The sequence below is a fragment of the Battus philenor genome, unplaced genomic scaffold (genome assembly GCF_028537555.1).
Source record: "Battus philenor isolate CCGP_79_NKW_IND1 unplaced genomic scaffold, ilBatPhil1.0.hap1 SCAF_21, whole genome shotgun sequence".
Lineage (NCBI taxonomy): Eukaryota > Metazoa > Arthropoda > Insecta > Lepidoptera > Papilionidae > Battus > Battus philenor.
The window spans coordinates 4,199,437-4,220,776 of record NW_027181684.1 but is presented as its reverse complement, the minus strand read 5'-3'; the positions used below and the strand labels follow the sequence as shown (position 1 = coordinate 4,220,776).

Here is a 21,340-nt window from a genome sequence, read left to right as displayed (position 1 = left end):
ATATATGAAATCTTTGTAACTCCGAAATTATGCCGATTAATACTGGACTGAAAGAAAAAAGACCGAATGTGCGTTCGGCAAGAATTTATTAATAATAAATAAAATTTTTAAACATCAATCCAACTTATGAATAAAAAAAAATCTATATTTGATTGAATAAAAGTTACTTATAGACGCCGAATTTCAATTTGGGTTAGTGTTATATAAGGAACTTCAGTGTTTAAAGACCATAGTTTTATATATTAAACGTCTAAAAGTTTAAAATCTTCAATAACTATGTTTTTATACACAACAAAGTATAAATATTAATCTAAAATTATTTTTAAAACGATTATTTTTAATTTAGAATATAATTACTGACATTAAAATTACAAATAATCAGATAACAAAAAATAAATAAGTTTATAGATATCCAACAATTTTTAATAATACCAATAAATGCTACCAATAAATTAGATTAATGTTTAAGAAAGATGTGTTTATATGTAAAATGTATTTGTTTTACAAAATTTTAATTATGTGTGATAATTGAACACAATGTCCAAACTATAAAATAAAACAAAGCATTATTTTATGATATTGTATAAAATATTTAGGATTTTGAAAATACTGACAATCTGCTTCTAATGCTAATATTTTCTACTTGTAACACAATTCAAATTAGAATTTTTGCTGTCAAAAAGCCGTTCGCTCTATTGATAGGTCTCTTAATTCTGTGTTAGATTAAATATTTATTGCCTTAATTTTGCGCTACTTCGTTGTGTTGCTGCATAAAGATGGTTTAAAAACGTTACGCGACTTAAATAATATCTAGAGATTTCATATTATCTGCTGTAAACAAATTCAAAATGTCCGTACCCAGCACAGGATTGAGCAAGTTAAAGAAGAAACATATTCGTGTAAAACATCAAAAAGTGAAATTGTTTCGTGCTAATGAACCGTTACTGTCCGTTTTCATGTGGGGTGTCAATCACACGGTAATTGCCTTATGATTTATATTAATTTACATATGCTTAAAGAGTAACAATTTGTTTAATAAAGTTAAATTGCTCGTTACTAAATCCCGCGTCCGAAGATTTTGTTTCTTTTTACTCAAAACTGGATTGTGTTGTATAATTTTATTGTGTATTGTATTTTCTGTGTCTGGCACTTATTCAATTCCTAACTCTTGATCCCTGTAGTGGTATTAATAGTCTATCTTTATTGTCGCGTATGATATATTAGTTTGTTTTGCCAAAGTTGTCTACATTGGGAAAATATTTATTTACCAATAAACTTTTGCTTTGCAGAGTCTAAAACAGTTTTTTTTTGTTTCAGATTAATGAACTGAGTCATGTTACCATACCAGTTATGCTTTTACCAGATGACTTCAGGGCATATTCTAAGCTCAAAGTGGACAATCATTTGTTTAACAAGTAAGAGAATTTATTTATTTTTTATATATGCATTTGTAAACTTTCGTACTATATATGTGGATGAGTCATTTATTATTAACAACTTGTTAGATGACATAAAAACTGGTGATTTTTTTACATAAATTTATCTGACATGTATTATAAGAATAAATTCTGAAGGCCTTTAAACTTATATTACAATGCAGAATTACAATTCTTATCTTCATTTCTTCCTATCACAACTTCAAACTGATAACATGTGAAAATACATATATTTTATTTATAGACTAAACACAGCAAATATTGAAGTAGATTATGAGATCTCGTTGTTATAATAATGTTATTGTTATCCTAGACAGTAATTACATTTAATCATTTTTCATGACATTTTTAGTATTGTCATATACTTGTAATGCTATATTTTGCTTTTAACATTAGAGTTGGACATATTTAGGTGAGAGAGATATACACGGTTATAGGTGTAAAAGCTTGATGGAGCCAAATGTACAGCTTGTTTGCTGTCAATTAATGTAAGGTAGATCCTATGCAAAAATAATGGTTTCCAAAATAATAAAGCAATTATAATATAGTAAGAAAATGTTTTTCAAAATTCATAGGATCTGGAAATATATCTGCTTGTTAGAGATTAACAACAATCTTTACTCAGGCAATTATCTATTAGTAGTCTTTGCCAGCTGGTTTCTGCAACCACCATTTTGTGTGAACTTGATAGCTGGAGCCTTTTGGAGTAGGGAAAATGGACTTGCAAGTGTAGCATAGAACTTCCATCCACTCAGTAGATAGGTAACCTTGTAAAGGTTGTAGGAATACACTTGATGCAGGCAGCTCCCACACATGGACATCTTATAGCTTAAGTGTATTGATGAGGAACACATAAAAGCATAGCTTATAATTACTTAGCTTTAGGTAAACATGATTCTGAATATTGAATCTCTGGTATATAGGAGGTGCAACAAATAAAATTGTTATTTATCATGACTTAATTAAACTTATGATTCATAATGTGTATTTAAATGTCCTCCACAATATTCCTGTAATGGATTTGTAACAATTTAATTTTTCCAATTAAATTATGATTAACAACATATTCATATTAGGTTGGAATATTTGTATTGAAGAAATATTCAATTAATATTAATTAAATGTTATGTTTTAATTAATGTTGTTTTCTAAGTACATATCATAAATTAACTATGACAAAATATAGCTAATGAAATGAAACATTTGTAATTCATTATAGTCATTTCAGTCTATAGATATCTACTGCAAAGTATAGGCATCTCCTTAAGATATTCATAAGGGAATATACTATAATTGCCATGTCAGGTATGTTGGCGATTGCAGTGTGGTATTATGGTATGCATAGGATACTGCTTGCCATCGATGGAAATTTATTTGTAAGGAGTAGCAACCCAATATATAAGATTGTATCCTGAGGATTGAACAGGCGACTTTCAATTGAAAGTCTCAGTCCTCTACTGCTGAGCCATCACTGCTCATTCATATTTATTTATTTATCATTTGTTATTTATTTATATAATTATCATTTGTATTTGCAATTTTTAAATGAGGGTGTGGTATATTATTTTTTACTACAAAATACAGAGTTGCTTTTCACTGCCGAGAGCAAGTCTCAGACTTACAATGCCCCAATAATTTAATTATCATTTATAATTTAACATAGTAAATTTATTATATACTTGTTTGCAAAGTCAGAATTTATTAGTTCATTATGGTTTTACACTTTTTAATGTCCAAAGGCACAACTTAATTTGGAAATATTGCTATGTTACATGATAACAATAAAACCCAAGCAAATTGATCAACAGAAATGTAATAACATATAGGAAAAATCTAGAATAAATGTTTGCTTCTTATCTTTATAAGGAAGTTTCCTATGCATTGTGTTATGAATGCATGTGAAGCACAGATTAAGAAATAATGACTCCAATCATACATTTTTGTATTTTGTTTATTTGTAATTTTAATAAAAAATGGTATATAACAATTAAAAAAAGGATTAGTACAATCACTTATTGCTATGTATAAATATCTTTATTTACGATTATAGATGTAAAATAATTAAGTCTCAAACTCTGTATGCATTCATGTTATTGGATAATTAGATTTTTTATAATTATATCTGAAGAATAATTTAAATTTTGACTAAATAAGGTTTGTTTTTTTCTTTTGTCTTTGTAATTTGGTTACTTCTATTATTTTTAGTGTTATTAATGTAATTATTTGTGTCTTATGAATTTTCTATTATTGGTTCCATTGTTCTATTACAGCATTCTATTTCTATTCCGTGAATGTGGACATGTCTTTAAGAGATTGTTGAATTTATGTAAATGTGTGTATTGACTGACTACTTACATTACATAATTAAATAAGTTTACAGTTGTTCCCTAGTCAATAAAACAATAAATAAATAAATAATAAATCACAAATGAGTGAAATGCCAATAACAAGTTAATTTGTTATTAGATGTTTGTTTAACTTTTTAATGAAAGCTATGTCAATGTGTCTCACTATATAATAAATTACAGGGAAAATATGCCATCTCATTTTAAAGTAAAAGAATACTGCCCGTTGGTATTCAGGAACCTCCGTGAGAGATTTGGAATTGATGACCTCGACTACAAGGAGTCGCTCACAAGGTAAGATAGGTTAAAGAAAATATTAAAATACTCGGGATGTTTTTAAATAAGCTATTATCGTAATTCTAGATCTTACAATATTGTGTATTTATCATATCTATTTTTATTTCCATCATTATTTCGGACTGGTATCCCTTTTCCTACCCCATCCTATGGTCCTTAGGTTTAGAAAGCCAGATAACTACTTGTGCTCCCGGGCAATGAAGAGGGTTACCAATAAACTTCGGCGGTCTGAAACCGCACCATCAAGTGTTGCCAACATGAAAAATGAAACTCACCAAGAGGGATTATTCCACGATGCGAGTGCATTCGTCAAACGTGGCTTGACGATTAAACGCCTGAGGTCAGCGGAGTTTTTAGCAGCTGTACGAATTTTTACCTTTTTTTTTAAATAACCGTATGTAGTGTGCCTTTCGAACTGACACAGCAAAAAGCATCATTTGCATATCCCACGATGTCACTGGCTGGTTGGCCATTGTTTTTAACACAAAAAAAATCACATTCAGAGTGAAATTAATTATTTTATGAATTTTTGACACGGGGTCAAAAATTGTCCTTTTCTTAATTTATCAATAACAATGTGAATCCTTTCATTTGTTGTCCTTCATTGTCCCCTATACGCGTTATGTGAATGAACTCTTCCTTTACCTTCCTCGGTTTTTTTAAGTTGTATACTACTGTACTGTCACTACACTGCAATTCATAATCACTCGGCTAGCACCTTAAACCACAAATGGCAATCTTTTATAAATCGTTGAAATACATGAATCAACTATTAGAATAAATAATCGTTTTTCATGTGAATAATTATTATTTATTCAAATAGTGTTTGTCTTGTCTCAACGGACTGCTTTGCGATATTACGACACTACACTCGTTTTGAACTCGTGTTGACTAAAGTATATCCAGTAGACTGTGAATGTCTTTGCCGATCTCGTAGAGGTCCTCCGGTAAACCGACGTGAGCACACTGGTGTAGTACGTGAGCAGCAATCTCTTTCTCTTACCATACATGCCCTGCACAGATCATAAAATAGTTCTTACGAAAAATAACAATGATTTAAAAGGTTAATAAAAGTGACATATATACGTTAAATTAAATGTAACACAAAAACAACTTTGTAATGCTGATTTTTGTTTATTATGAAAAACAATCTATTTGTCTATGTTATCTATAATGTTGTACATCGTGACAGTCCGAAATAGGGTAAATATTGCTAGGCATTACACAGGCTCAGTTTGTCATCGGAGTTTTTTTTTAATTTCAGCCGAAGGACGTTCACTGCCGACCATAAGTCTTTTCTATACATTTTCATTAAGAGCAGTAGGAAGCGGCCTGTGTCGAGCGTTTTTTGACGTTTTTTTTTGACACATTGCAAGTGGGAGGTTCTAGACTGTGTTTGACGGTGTGTAGTCTCTACTACAGGACCTTCAGGCACAAGCGGCTTTCTCTTATACATGCTATTGACCTCCTACTGCCACTTTAACCAGTTACTATGCTTTATTTCGCCATTTAGAAAAAAAAACGCGCGCGGAATCAAACTTAAGTCTTCGACGGTCTTTTCTTTAGCCACTAGGCTACTATTACTTTAAAGACGTAATAAAATCAGTGGAACCCAGTGCCAGTGCAGGCACACTTGGGTTCCAGGTTCAATTTTATTTCGATACATAATTCAAAATGTATTTTTGGATGTGTAATTCGTTTCCTTAATATTTTACAATACAATACAATAGGTTTAATTTCACGAAAATAAAATCATAATACAATTTTAACATTAGAAAGATTTAGGATTATCCGAAACGGGATTTTAAAGCAGCATTAATAGAATTGTTTAATAGGAATTTGGTTAGATAGGAAGAGGAGTCTGCTCGGTTAAGGTAAACGCCTATACACTATTAGAAGCCTCCCTAACCTTGGTATGTGGGTCGTCAGTCCCGAGAATTGTACCAGACATCTACCTATAACTCGATGGATCCTGCACCCGCATGGTGAATCCTTGAAATACTGAGAAGTTACGTCTCTAGTTAATTAGTTATTTTATAGGATGATAGGTGTAAAGGCTTTAAAAGGGGTAAATATTAAAGTTCCTTTGCTGTCAATTAATTTATGGCACATCTAATTCAGAAATCAATGGTTGCAGAAATAATGATTACGTTAAAATGATAATATAGTGAAAAAAATAGTTTGCAATATTGAGACTGTACTGCAAAATGATGTTGGGTCGAATTTAAATAAAATAAATGTAACATATTTCAGAGTAATCAATTTACACTGTGATAAAAAAATTGGTGTAAAATCTTTTACCGACAAATTAGCCATACATTAGAGCCGTTTAAAGTTTTGGCTTCGATTAGTTTTGTATTATAAAAATATTACAGGCATAATATTTGAGTTTTTTTTTTAATAAAAATGTATAATCCGATAATATTAATCTATCAAGTTGTGGTTCGGTTTTTTTATATGGAGGATGACGGTATTTAATATATATATATAGCCCGAGCCGTGGTTTGCGAGAGAAAAGAACTATTTTTTTTTTAATTAATCGAAACTAAATGTTGAAAATTAGCGATGATATAAATTTAAGGGTTAACAAAAAGGAAATCGATTTCTTTGGCTATCGAAACGTTTTTTTTTTTCAAAGACGTAATTTAAGAGTAACACACGAACGCTCTTTTCCACATTAAATTCGGTATTGTCCAATGCAGTTAATTTTTTACGGCGTCTATAGCTTGTAACGATCTGGTTTGCAATTTTCTTCAGTAACAATCGTCAAAAAGCAGTCTTTCATTATTATTCAAATTTAAGCAACTATGTTTAAACTCATTATTCCTGTAGACAGGCGACTTGAATAACTTGAAATAGCTTGTACGATTCGTAAGGGTTGACAGAATCGAAGTTTCAAATATTGTACAAAAAATTTTCTCGGCGCAATTTATTTTTCTATGACACCTATGGTTTCTTAATGTTGTAAATAATATGTTGTAAATTTAAATTTTGAACCAGAAATATCTTTACTTTTAAATAATTGAACTTCTCGGTACTTTTTTTTGCTGTCTTAGTGGCCAGGTACTGCTTGTTTATTCAGCTCCTTGATTTAACATGATTAAAAGTGTACACAGCGGCTCTAATTTTTTTATAATTTCATTTCATAAATGTAATTGAATTGTTCGCAAGTAGGGCACGGGTCTCATTACTGGAAGTTATGAAACGCTTTGCGTCACCCGTTTAGCGGGGTAGTGTATGGACTTCAAGCATTTCGTATAACTCGCTTCGAAGAAAATATGAAACTTTTTTCATATAGGTCTTTATGGAATATATCAAAATAATTTCAGCAATTTTTTATGTAAGAGTTATGTAAAATCTAGTTACTCATAAGGCTCAAGGTTACTCAGAGATCATCGGAGAGAGGTATGTTGGATTTTCGCTGCAAGTTTGAATCAGAAATGAGATTCACAAGAGAATCGACGTAGCTTGAACATTTACTAACCTTAAGTGGTAGTAGGCGGGGCCCATCGTTGGCCGTTTAGGTCGAAAGGTTTTTTAGTGGCGACCACGAACCAGCAGACGCTGCGTAGGTAAGCCACGCTGTTGGTGTACTGACGACGAAGGTCAGGAAGTTGCTGGATGTAGGCAGCGCAATATCGGTCATCGTCGTGATCTCTGGCGGAGGCCCATTCTTTACAGTGGACGTCTATCTTCCTAAAGAAAAGAAGACAAGACTGCTCTTGAGATGTGCCTTTAAAAAAATCACAAGGGCACAAACCTGAACTTCAGAGTGGCCTAATGTCACTCTCCGATATGACTTCTCTTGGGCAGATTTTTCATTCGACTTCCGTGCTGACATTAGATGCGTGACAGGTGTCGTTGTCTTAAACCAAGTCACGGAGTTGTACTGATTGAGATTGAGCTTTGGTTGCAAGAAGCGATATAATAACAAAATTAAAATTTGTTATAGCCCAACCTGTATAAAAGACAATAGTCGAAACCATTTGTCACATAAAGTATTAGTAAAAAAGTATTTCTGTTTTTGTACCGAAACTGAGTAGGTATAACTTATTTGTCAGCAATAATTTTTAAAGCTTTTATACGTGTTATCGTTCTGTGACTTTATTGAATTGCGACAGACCAATAATGTCTGGCAGTAAAAAATCTGCAGGGAAAGACGGTAAATAGTAATTAATTTTTATATGTGGTATTTCGAAATTTAACAACCTTTTTTCTTATTATATTATCAGAACATTATTTAGTATTTCTGAAAACATTTATTTATTTTTGGATAGGGTATACCGTACCTTAAATGACAGCAATTTATGTATATCTCAATAGCTTTAAAACTTTTACATTTATAATCAATCCCCTTGTATAATTCGCATAAGGTAAGGTTTTATAAAATAATGACAACTAATGTACAAGCAGCTTTTATAATTAAATTTTGGGCAAACGCCGTTGAACTTGTAACCGATTTCGTCCTCAGCGACCGCCGCCCGTGCCGGCTATTTCGGTCCGACGAGATTAATTCCAAGTTTTTATTGATTTGATTTTGTTTTATGTCTATATCGATATTGAGAAACTTCAATACTAATACGCGATTCGTTAAACAGATATAAATGAGTAGAAATGGTTTAAAATTACCTACGCTTTATTCGCCGCAGTGTTTAATGTTTTTGATCTTGGAGTGAATCCATGAATCAGCGGGCATAGCGTAAGTACGTCGCACGCTTCCAACAGGTACTATTGAAAATATAGGGGAGGCCTATGTTCAGCAGTTGAACCCTGCGGTTGAAACGATGGTGGTTTTTGGTTCCTTTTTAAACTCTGAGAATCAACTGGCCTGTATCCTTCTGGTTGTCTCTTGTCGGAGATATGTAAGGTTCATCCTCAAAATTTTTCTTGACTATTTACTTGACTTTATTACTATAAGAATCTTAATGTCGATTTTTTTATTAGTTAAAATTTTTAAGCGACTAATAAAATTATATGTATAGGTAATAGGTGTAAAAGCTTTAAAGGCGTAAAAATACAGTACATTTATCAGCAAGAAGCTTTAAAAGTGTTACGCTAATTTCACTTACCGCGTATAATGTGATCACTATGAAATATGTTATGTTCATTTGTTATTTAGATTGGAATATTACTTGTTTTTAATTTTTATTGAGTATGTTTATGTGCAATATTTATCGCCGGGTACTGTATATCAGATGTAAAGAGTCACAAAATTTTTATAGATTGTAGTCATTATAAACATAATTTTATTCGAAACGAAATTAAAAAGCTGCCAAAATGACTTCTTTGGGCAACCTAGTATTAAACCTTTTATATTTATAACTAATAACATCAAATATATAATTTGAAAATGTTTAGAGACATAAATTGTCTCTTTCAAAATATTCCTATATAAAGAAAGCAAACATAAAATAATTTAATAACGCAATGCGTCGGATTTTTGAAGCAATTTGTAACCGCTCGTTGCTGTTTATTTAATCTGTGGGTTGTTATTATTCGCATTGCGAAATTGTAATGAGCTAGAGTGCGTCTTTTTCTGGCGCACGATCGATAATCATCTGCGGACGGAGCTTCGGTGTTTATATTTAAATATAACATGGAATATAAAGAAAAGCTTGTTTCAAGACTTCGAAATCTAACTCGGAACGACATTATCAAGTTCACGGTTGCTTAACGAGCCATGTTGACATCTTTGGATTTATTGGATTGTCCTACGAGATCTGATGAAAAGGTCCGTAGACGAACTAAAGTAAAACTGACAACAGTTCATTAGTTTACTTCAAGACACCAATTCATTGAGGTGCTACCATCTACCTAACCACCGCACCGTCATGACGGAGATACGTATTCGAATTTCCGGACAAAACGACGACAATAAGTCAAGCCGCGTACACTGCTTATCGTGGGAAACGATGTCGGACCGTAGATCACAAGAGACGCCAAGCTTTCGGTCATACTATAGATGAAAGGGTTGCTGAAGTTTCTTGTCACTTACAGCGCTAACGCTTTTCGAAGCGACAGTAGTGATATTATCCCTGCAATTGCCTTGCTGGGTCAAGCTTCGGCTCTCTCGGGCACAAGGGCGCTTGTCGGAATGCTATGTATATGTAGGGGCCCGAGCCGAGGCTTCCTTGGGAGCGCTGGAGATTCGCTGCTTTAAAAGTGGTCTAAGGGTGCCGCCTACCCTTAGTGTAATTTAGTTTAATTTCAAACGTGGGGAATCGAAAAAAAAAACCAAAATAACCGACATTGCCAGAGGATTGACAAATTTTACATGGAAATACTCATGAACATGTGTATATATATATATTCATGAGTCAACTTTTAGCCGTAGAATTTCTACTTTTAGACATAGGTCTCATACACACATTTCCAATAGGACCAGTTCGATCAGCGGATGCAGGGCGCTACCGATAGGTCCTGTAGAGTATAACTTGTTTTAAAAATACCGGTTAGCATAAATGGATTTCGAAATCGGCGATAAATGTTTCATACATGCATATCTAATCAAAAAAATTACACAGTCTAAATTAATGTATTTTGGAATCGTTATGTACAATACAAAATGAAACTGCAATCTTTTTAATCAGGTGTACATGGGTGGTAACATAACAGAATATCAATCGACGCTCATTTTTAATCTGGAATGTGTTTGAGATGTGGAGTGGTATCCTTACTAATCTATATCGTTATAATATAAAGTCTTAATTTGTATATTTTACCCTCCTTTCAAGAAATATTTTGTTTCGAAAATATTTAGCTTTTTACCATTACAAGTATATATTATAAAAATATTATGATTACTAATGTAATATTAATTTGTAGTTTTATTAAGTATTTGGATCACGGTTTAATCTGCCTTCATTACTGATAACAAAGCAATTAAAATCAATTAGGAAAAAAAACTACAGTCTGTATATATACAGTTGCGATGCCGTTAAGGAAAAAAAAAGTTTTTTTTTTAAAACTGCTCAAGCTTTGACAATGCACAATGCACATTCGTGTTTTTGTACGAATTTTTTTTCGGTATTGCGAATGTTGCCGGTAAAGGTGACATTTAAAATATTCACAGATAATAAAATAAAAATTTGTCGACAGATCTCAGCCAATTCCGGACGAATCGTCGGGCAAGTCTGGCGCGAAGTTCTACCAGAGTTATGATCGCCTGTTCATCCTCAAGACTTTGACATCGGAGGAGGTGGAACGGATGCATTCGTTTCTCAAGCATTATCATCCGGTATGTATTTTTGTAGTGTGTATAAAAGTCATGATTGTTAATTTATTTCTTTATCTACAGGGGATTAATTATGGTGTAAAAACTTTAAAGGAGTGAATGTATACACCTATTTCTAATCAACATGTATAAAGTGATCCCTGAAATACATTTATTTTTCTATTGGAATGCGACAAATCTCTCCATACAAAGTCTACAGGGTCAGATAGTAAACAATAATTCATTTGAATATGTATTAGGGGAACCGGAAAATAATGTCGCTTTCTTAAGTTAAATTCACACGAAAATTTTTTTATCAAACTTTTACTTCTAATCAACAATATATTCCTTCGTTGTTAACAGCCTTTTGCCATCTAGTATACTAATTTTCAATGCCGGAGCGGTAAAAGTCAATCGGTTTTTCTATAAGGTATGTCGTGAGAAACGACATTACTTTCCGGTCCCCAGTAGTAATCTTAAATTTAGGAATATTATCATTACGTTATTTGTGAAATCATTGATATTTAGATAGGTTGTACCGTACATTGATTGACAGTAAGACATGCGTTCATTCCTTTTATGTTTTATGCGTACATCAAATAATTTTTTACCGAGTAGAAATCGATTAAAAACTGATTTTACGACAATATTATACCCGCAATGGATTTAAGAGAGAAGCTTGCGTGAGACAGTTGTTATAAAAGAATGTTGGTGTGTTAATAAAGCCCTAGCTCTCACGTAGTATATGACATATCTACATACGTTACGTAGGAACAAGAAGACATTAAGATGCCCCGTAATCTGTTTTAAACGGTCCGACCTTCGAATCAAATTAAATTACTTGTTCGTGTGCGGCAATTGTTTGCGTGTATTATATACATCACTAGATTATTATAGCAGCTTCGTGTAACAACCTAGTCGGGTGTATTCTGGACTAAACTGCCGCGGATGACAAAAAATCTCTCATGTTAGGTCAGCTAGAAATATGGATTGATTTTAATAAAATAAATTGAAATTTGAAACTTGTAATGTGGGCTTATGTGTATCCAAGGGCATCAGAGAGAAGATAATGCTTGGGCTATCACTCGAATCGCATTATGTATATTGCTATTGAATAGGTCTAGGAAGGTTAAACTTTCGATAAAACAGTCTCTATTATCGGAAATGGAGAAAACGTCTAAAGATTACTAGCATTACTATAGTAATAAGTAGGGGCCGTAGAAAACAGCCGAGCTGAGGAAAATTCCCCCTCGTTTCTCACGCGTACCTAAGGCGCGGTACAGCGGTTTCGGTGGCAATGTACCCCAGAAGTGAATAAGAAGTGTCTATAATATTGTTTGCTCGAATATTCTTTAGTAATGGTTGGTCTCATTAAATTACAAGAGTGTTTCTTCGGATATTTTCATAAATTTGTAAATTAGTTTGGAAATGTAATTTGGTTTTGATTTAAAAAGAAAATTACTAAGTCGAGACCATATCATATCGTGTTATCGAGAACTGACGTATTAGATTTTGTATTTTAAAGTTCGATTTCATGTTACAATCGAGTGAACAGTTTTTTCATATATTTTGTGTTAAAACCAACATTTCCCGGTCCATTTGAATAAATTAGATTTGAACATATAAAATAATGTATTTTATTGAAATTTTAGTATTCAGCGCGTATGCCGCAGGTCCACGGAGGAGTTCGTGCAATGCTAAAGCACCGCGAATGAATTTTAATCGTCTAGGAAACTTGTTAATGACTTCATCCAATTCAACGTTTCGGTCATTTGCTTACGTACGGCGAACTAGTTTTTTTAATTCTTCGTCATTCGTTAATCACGTGTTATTATTATTCTCTATTATAATTAACAAATGCTGTAAAGTACAATATTGGAATTAAATTAAAAAAAAATATTAATAATAACATTAAATAGGAAGTAATTTTTTTAAACTGGTTGATTTTATAAGTTTTCAAGGGGTGAATATATAGTTCATTTGTCAGAAAATAAGATTAAAGCTTTTACATCTATTTCCAATCGACTCGTGTAAAGTCAAAAACAAAAATAAAACACTAAAATATTAATTTATTTTTTTCTATTGAATTGCGATTGGCAAATAATTTGGCAGTACTAAGTTTGCAGGGACAGATAGTAAACGCTTTTTCTTACTATATTCTCGCTTTTTATACTACATTGTCGCTTTGTCTTACTGTATTGTCGGTTTTTACTAAATTGTCTAATCTGTAAATTGTCTCTTTCGCACTTTATTGTCGCTCTTTCTTACTTTATTGTCGCATTTTCTAACTACACAGTCGCTTTTTCTTACTATATTGTCATCACGAAATTTATTATTTTTGAAATCATTGATTTTTAGATAGGTATGGATCAACCTATCACGTTGTTTCCAGCTAACTATAACTTGGAAATCTTCACGTCAATAGTGAATAGGTCTATTTTAGGCAAGCATGTAGCATCGTATACCACGTTATCACTTAACATCAGCCGCGACAGAGTTGCTTTGCCTTTAGACGTTAAATAAATAAATAAATAAAAAAAGATTGTACTATACTTTAACTGAGAACAAATGAACAGAATATGAAATACATCGCTTTAAAGGTTTTACATCTAAAACCAATCTCCCTGTATAATTCACAAAGAGTCCCTTTCCGGGAATCGACTTCCGATCAACGTACAGTTCAGATACTGTTGTTTTCCGACCCGGTGGAGTTTTCTTCCGTTCTCGTGTTCCAGATATAACATAACTTTATCAACATCATTTATTTACATAACATCATATCATATTAATATTTATTTAGATTTATTTAAAGTTCCATTGCGTATGACGAATTGTTTGGATTGACGAATTTAATAAGAATTTCTTAGTATTATTCAATGCAGGCCTTACAAGTCTTGTCTATCTACACTTATCTAATCTCGCGGTTTACCAGAACTGTCTAGATATTAAGAAATATAAGCAAAAATGTTAATATATATTGTAGTATTGTAGTAGTATAGTATTTGAAATATATATCGATAAGTTAATATTCTCAAGTATATCTTGAAAGTTATATAACTGCATTGAATGTATGAGAATTTTTCGTTGACTTCGTTAAAGCTAATGACGCCCCCATATAGGCCTCTCCCAAAGAAGCCTCCTCCTCAGTCCGTCTTCTCAATGCTGGGATGGCAATAGTCATAAGATATAGTTTACCATAAAAGAGAAGTTTCTGGATTTTCCTCATAGACCACTTTAAAAATTTAGATGGTGCTGGTGGACCCCCCGCAGATTTTATCTACTATTTTTCTAAAACTCGACCAAAAATGCGAAAATTAATTATGGAAATTTGAGTAGCTGTTAAACTCTGATCACGAATTAGCAGTTTCCAAAAAAAAAGGGGGAATTGGTTCTCTGGTTTATTTTTATTCCTCTGCCGACATTGTGATATGAAATCAAACCTACATTTTAGTTCATTATTATAAAAAAAGGTAAAAAAGAGGATATTGTCGCTAACAAATTGTGAATCCCTGTTTTTTTGTCAGGGCTTGGGTATCCTAGACCATTTTGGGAAGTAAGCGTGTAAGTCTTTGGTTTCAGAAGAGGACCAAGTATATCTCTAAGACATATAAAAGAATATACCGTTTGCAAAGAAAAGGAACGGAGCCATATCACAGTAGCTTGTTACAGTTTAAATATTGACTGTTTGTAAGTGTTGATGGAAGTGAATGATTTACCCGCAGTACATAGTGGAGCGACACGGCAAGACCCTGCTGCCACAGTACCTCGGCATGTACCGGCTCACGGTGGATGGCATCGAGCACTACTTGGTGGCGACCAGGAACGTCTTCTCCAACCACCTCAACATACACAGGTATTACTTCTTGTTTTTTTTTTCAGATAATTTAATCAAAAATTCAAATAAAATTTATATCAAATATCATAAAAACTAAAATTTTGTACAAAATAATTATTGTTTTTAAATAAATCTAAACCTGTGTATGCATTTTGTTTTAGGAAATACGATCTAAAAGGATCGACGGTTGACCGAGAGGCATCGGAGAAGGAACTGGAGAAAGAACTGCCCACGCTCAAGGATAACGATTTTATTAAGCAAGGAGTCAGGATCGACATTGGGGATGCGGCCAAGGAGAAGTTGCTGGAGACGCTCACTGCCGATGTCGAGGTGGGTTTTTGTTCTTACATATCAAATGTTAATTTTTAATACACACAAACTTGTTACAATCCTGCCTTCTATACCGAAAAAAAAACTTGTAAATTAAGATGCATTGTTTCTGAAGATGTTAATGCTCTTAGCCCTAAGGCTTTTACAGCTTCATCGGTACTGAGTTCACGGAGCGGAAGGGTCCGTGAACTATATGTAAATTAAGACAAAACAGTTCTTTCCTGTACAACTATGTGCTCAAAACTTAGTGAATATAAAAGAAAAAAAACTCAATCCAAAGTATAACAGAGAGCTAGAGCTGTAAGTTAAGAACATTTATTTGCATGGAAAGAATCGGTGATCAGGTTAACGAGGCAATGACAAAATATCCATCTCTTTCTGATATAGCAAGTCATGAAATGAATAAAGTATCACCAGAAAATACAATTTTGGTATATCTTTGAGGTTTTATCTAGACAGCCGCATTGTTTTAGGAAATATCACTCAATATGAATACTATAATGATTTTGTTGTTATGGTTATCAACTGCATATAGATAAGTATACATGGGATATATCTATGAACTGAATTATTTAAAACCAACCACCAAGGTCACCGATGTAGCCGAAGAGTTGCTCGTGTGATGTAGCAGTGGGCGGGGCACATCGCTCGTGCATCTAGTGGCCGTTGGGGTCGAAGTTCCAAAGTTGTGACCACAAGTTGGTAGATATACACTGCTAGGTACAATATAGTCCAGGTAGAAAATAGCTGGGTGCGAGTAGCGTAAGACTGGTCATCATGGAGATTTTTGAGGGAGGCCTATGCCTTGCAGTGAGCGTCTATAGGTTGAAAAGAAAAAGAATAGTTCTGAACATGGAGACAAAAATGTATGGTAGGTTTTTCTAATTGCTGATGCTCTGTTTCACTAAAATCCTGAACGCCAATTAATTGAACAGTAAATTGTACAAATTTTACAAAATGGTTTTTCTTATATGAGCAATAACATTATTACTTGCATAATGTATATCACTAATATTATATTTATGATGTTACTTAGGACCGTAGAACATTCACCACTGGACATAGGTTTTCACATAGATGTCCAATAGTATCGGTTAGAAGCGGCTTACATCCAACGTTTTCTGACGACCTTAACCAAGTCTACCCAACTTATAGGTAGACGTCCTGCGCTGCGCTTGTCAGTCCTTGATCTACGTTCTAGAACATTCACCTTTGTGTCCTGCCCGATGCCACTTGAACTTGCCAATCCGCTGGGCTATGGTTACTTTTGTCTATGAGTCTCTTCCAATTCCTGAATAAAGTTTTATGTATTAAATTTTAGTTCCTGACAAAACTTCATCTAATGGATTACTCCCTGCTGCTCGGTGTGCACGAGTGCGGCCGCGGGGAGGCCGAAGCAGAGGCGGCTCGACAACGGGAGGCTGAGGCAGACAGTGAGCCCGACTCCGACACGGATAGCGACACCGACAACCGACACCATGGAGACAGGTAATGCTAGGATACATCAATCTGCATTGGACGTCCGTCCACAAGGTACGACCTTTTCAATAAAGAAGACGATCCCGAGTAGGGCATCAACGCAAAGTGGTCTCAAAATGCCAGGGCAGGTTGGAGATACGTGAAAAGGATCACCAAGGGGATTTTAAAGAGTAGGAATCCAACATAACCTGTTCTTAAGCCAGAGAGCAAGGTTATACAAAATATTTCAAACCATAGTAAGTGGAGTTCCACTTAGGGGTTAGGGGATTCCTATTTATTTAGTTAGGGTTGAAGGCATTCGAAGTTGAAGTCGTCTCGGGATCTCTTGTAGGACGCATTCATAGTCCTGAACTTTGTATTTCCCGGGAGGAGACAGGACCACCCTTAGCTACAGAGACACACAATCACTTCATGCTGCTGTCCATGCACAGATTGCTTTTGTCGATGATGACACTACCCCCAAAGTCGCCGAACTCTAAGTCTTATCTCCCTAAACTTAAAATTAACGTACAATCATTCATTCAGCGCGAATGATAGTTCATTGTTGCTTTGTAAAGATCTTAAATCTTAAGCAGTGTAACGCATTGTTCTTCATCTTCTTTTTCCGAAATTACTGTATCCAGGTGTTTTTTTTTTTATAGTCATTTGGGTAAATATATTTACCATCGATGTCATGGTAACGGTTGAAATCTGACATATGCGGTAGATGGCTCTACGAAAGGTTAGCGTTATGTTTGAGCGGTGCGTGTTGCCAACAGGTGGGGTTACAACACACCCCCCGACAGCCCGCGGGGCTTCGCCCGCCAGTCATCACTCCGCTACGAGGGAATTATACCGGAGCTTGATATTTACGCAATACCGAGCCAGGACGGTAAATGCTTGTTTCTATGTCATTCAAGAATATTAAATTCTTTTACTAAATGTTTACGTGTTTTAGAAAAATCACCATATAAAAGTAAACAATACAGTTGATTTGTTTTGGGCGAATTTTAAAGGGGTGAATGTTTAGCTCAATAACAGTAAATTAATGTGTGGTACATTTTATCGAAAATGGTATCAGAAATAATAAAAAAAATGATTATTTAAATTAATTATTGTTTACTATCAGTCCCCTCAGATTTTATACTGCCAGAAGTCATTAGTTCCATTTTAATCGAAAAAATGAATGTAACATATTTCAAATTTTTAAAGATTTTTATAACTATAAAATGAATGGTTATCTTTTAAAATGTTTTCATGTTACTTTCAGGTGCACCCAAGAAAGAAATATACTTTGTTGCCTTGATCGATGTTCTTACACATTACGGAGTTAAAAAACAGGTGAATTATGTTTGAATACACATTATTATTAAGTTTAAACATCTCTCGAGTTTCTATTTGAATATTTTCGTTTTACGATACAATCACCTTTAAGTAAAAATTATTAGTAATTATCTAAGATTCCATTGACTCACTGGTCTCTAACATAAAAAGGGGAAAGTGCTCAGACCATGTAGCATGGTGTGATGAGAGGGTTTAGAAAAGTTAAATTTCTGTAACCATCACGGACGGTTTTTAAGAGGCTTATATCTTAGTAGAGCAATATTGCTGGGCTAATCTAATGAATTATATCGAAAGACGTCCACTGGAAGGTAAAGGCCTCCCCCCAAAAACTAGCTATGGTGATTGGTCTTGCAGTACCAGCATTCAACGAATTGTAACATTCATTATGTTGTCGGTTTACCTAGTTTATCTTATTACAATTTTTTTTTACATTTCTTGTAGGTTAATAAAACAGGTAGAAAATACATTTTGTTTGTTCATTATTCTATTTTTAATAAATTTCTTTGTGACAGTATGGTGTCACAGGGACATTTTTTTAGATACTTTGATACTTTTTAGACTTTGATAGTTTTTTTAATTGTTTCAACTGGTGTCAGGCTATAGCTAATATAAAAAAAAATGTTAATTTTATTTTCCAGGCGGCAAAAGCAGCGAAAACAGTGAAGTATGGCAGCAACGTGGACGGCATATCTACCTGTGATCCCGAGCAATACGGCAAGAGGTTCATCGAGTTCGTAGCGAAGGCCATTGAGGGCAACTAAACGTGGACAGACGAAAGCTCGGCTTCTTTTAGTGTGTGGTATCCCTTTATTATTACGTTTATATGTTATTTGAAATTGTATCAACACGATACAGATTTGAAAATTTTGTATGGATTATTTAAAATGTTATAAAATCATTGCTGACTTAGTGGATAGGTGCAGCGGTTTAAGATCGTAGGTCGCAGGTTCGATCCTGATAGCACATTGTGTGAAAAATAGGGTGGGCCATAAATACTTTCAATATATAGGTTCACTTTTTAAAATAAAAAAAAGTATAAGTGGTGTGATGAGGTGAGTACATTTTATGAAAATTATATCATCACAGTGATGAGATCTTCGAGAATTTTGTTACAAAGTAAAAAAGGTTATAAAAATCACGCCTGCAAGTGTAAGCTATTTGAACTGTCGCAATTTCTTCTCAAATATCAAACGAAGGCTTGACAGCCTCTGTAATTCTCCAAAAAAACTTATTTAAACTTGATTAAGATATCTCCATAAAAAATCATATTACGACATATCTGGACTTAGTGTTGGCAACTCTGATGAGTTTTCATGGTCCTTTGTCATGTTACATCTATACTGGCGGTACATGTGTGACAAGCTTTGGTTGAAACAAGTTATTTAAAAACAAAAGTGAAATATATTATAGCTCACCCTTTATAAATACAATTTCTAAATAACTGAATTAAAATATTGTGAGAAAGTTGGTGTATCATAGAAGTCATTAGACATTGTGACTTATAATTGGAGCTCTCAGGTTTATTTCCTGGCAGACGCACAATGTGTTAATTAAAATAATTGGACTTAGATAATAAAGAAAAACTTTAGGAAGTTTGAATGTTTAAATAAAACAATGTATGACTGAAGGTCTCGAGTTCAATCCTCAAATCATTTTCAATGACAACAGATTTATATCTGTTGAAATGTTACATTATCATTTATACAAGAATGTATAACTTTTGTTTTAAAGTATATTATTTAGTATTAATTTTAATTTCGTATTAAAAGTATTTCTATACAATAATGGATTTAACAGGGTGTTGTAGGGATACCGTTGTAGACATCTGTAGTTATGATTTACTTGATATCAACACTAAAAGAAGCGTCGACTTATCCAGGGAACGACTGTGACTGTATTCAGCTAAAAGAACGAGGTTTAGATGTTCTGTTGTTTATAAACGGTTATTTTTCACAGAAAATCGTATTTTTAAGAGTACGGTCAATCTACCTCTTTCTATTAGTCTGAAGTCGAATAAGCGAATGTAAAATGTATTACGCGTATCATACGTGATGTTCGCTTTTCTTGTGTCTAACAGGCTAATAATCATGTTGAAATGTGTACAGATTTAACACTCAAGAGTGAGTGGTTACCAGAAGTCATGATATGAACCTGAAATTCCTGGGTAAGAGCTAGGTGTACCCACTGCCAAGCATATGGTCTAGTGGTCAGGATCTCTTGAGTTTTCGTTTCAACTTGTACTCATTTCAACAATTTGGTTGAATTGAATATTTTAAAATGTTTTATCCTCTCGTAGTTTACGAGTTGGAACAGTACAACGTATTAAGAGATGATTAGTTTAGTGGTCGGCAAACTTTACATACAATAGAGCCTAAAAAAAATTCATAATAGAAAAAGATTCTGAGACATTTTTTTAAATGAGAAATAGCTTTTTAAAAGACATTTTCATAGAAATAATACAAATTATTTCTTTAAAATACTATGTATGTTGTGTACGTCATGAGAAGAATATAAGAGTTTAATTTGATAGAAACTAGAATCAGATTGAGTTTCCGTGTAATGGCATCATTTAACTTGAAGCAACGAGGGGTTCTATTACCTCCAGCTTGCCTTTGGTAAAACTGTTTGATATTGCTTAAGGATACTTTCAATAAAACTTGTATCATGTGGATGTAGACTACATACTACTATATAGATAATTTGAAACAGTATTTTCCAAAAAAAAAATCAACAAATGTATGGGAAAAACTTTCTGGGAATCCCCTTTCATGTAGATATAATAGACACAATAAACTATTAGAAAGTTATTAATCATATGAAAACATTTTTGTAAAAATCGAACATGCCTTCTATATTTTTCTATTCTATAAATATTGCAGTGACTTTCTGGTTATAGCAATAGAAACCACTTACCCACAGATTTAAAAATATTCAAATGACTCCTTTTGAAAAATATCAAGGAAATCGTCATGACAGTTTCAATTTGCTTGGAATGTTGAGATAGTTTGAAATTGATACTCATTTTTAAATTTCTAAATTATTTTTAGCCCGCTTTAAAGTCGTATGGTGATAGAAAAAAAAA

The 21,340-nt window shown here is 33.3% G+C and overlaps 1 protein-coding gene across 2 annotated transcripts; it reads left to right on the top strand.

Moving 5' to 3' along the window:
* Positions 1-680: 680 nt before the first annotated feature.
* On the top strand, positions 681-21,023 carry PIP4K (phosphatidylinositol 5-phosphate 4-kinase). 2 transcript variants are annotated; one of them, XM_068766374.1, is made up of 10 exons: positions 681-977; positions 1,318-1,415; positions 3,965-4,075; positions 11,177-11,315; positions 15,014-15,144; positions 15,288-15,456; positions 16,778-16,944; positions 17,721-17,806; positions 18,185-18,255; positions 18,897-21,023. In XM_068766374.1, the coding sequence occupies exons 1-10, from the start codon at positions 849-851 to the stop codon at positions 19,017-19,019; spliced, it is 1,224 nt and encodes a 407-aa protein (XP_068622475.1). In that variant the 5' UTR covers positions 681-848; the 3' UTR covers positions 19,020-21,023. The 2 variants fall into 2 exon arrangements, with proteins under 2 accessions (XP_068622475.1, XP_068622474.1); XM_068766373.1 differs by having other exon boundaries at positions 17,694-17,806.
* Positions 21,024-21,340: the final 317 nt, after the last annotated feature.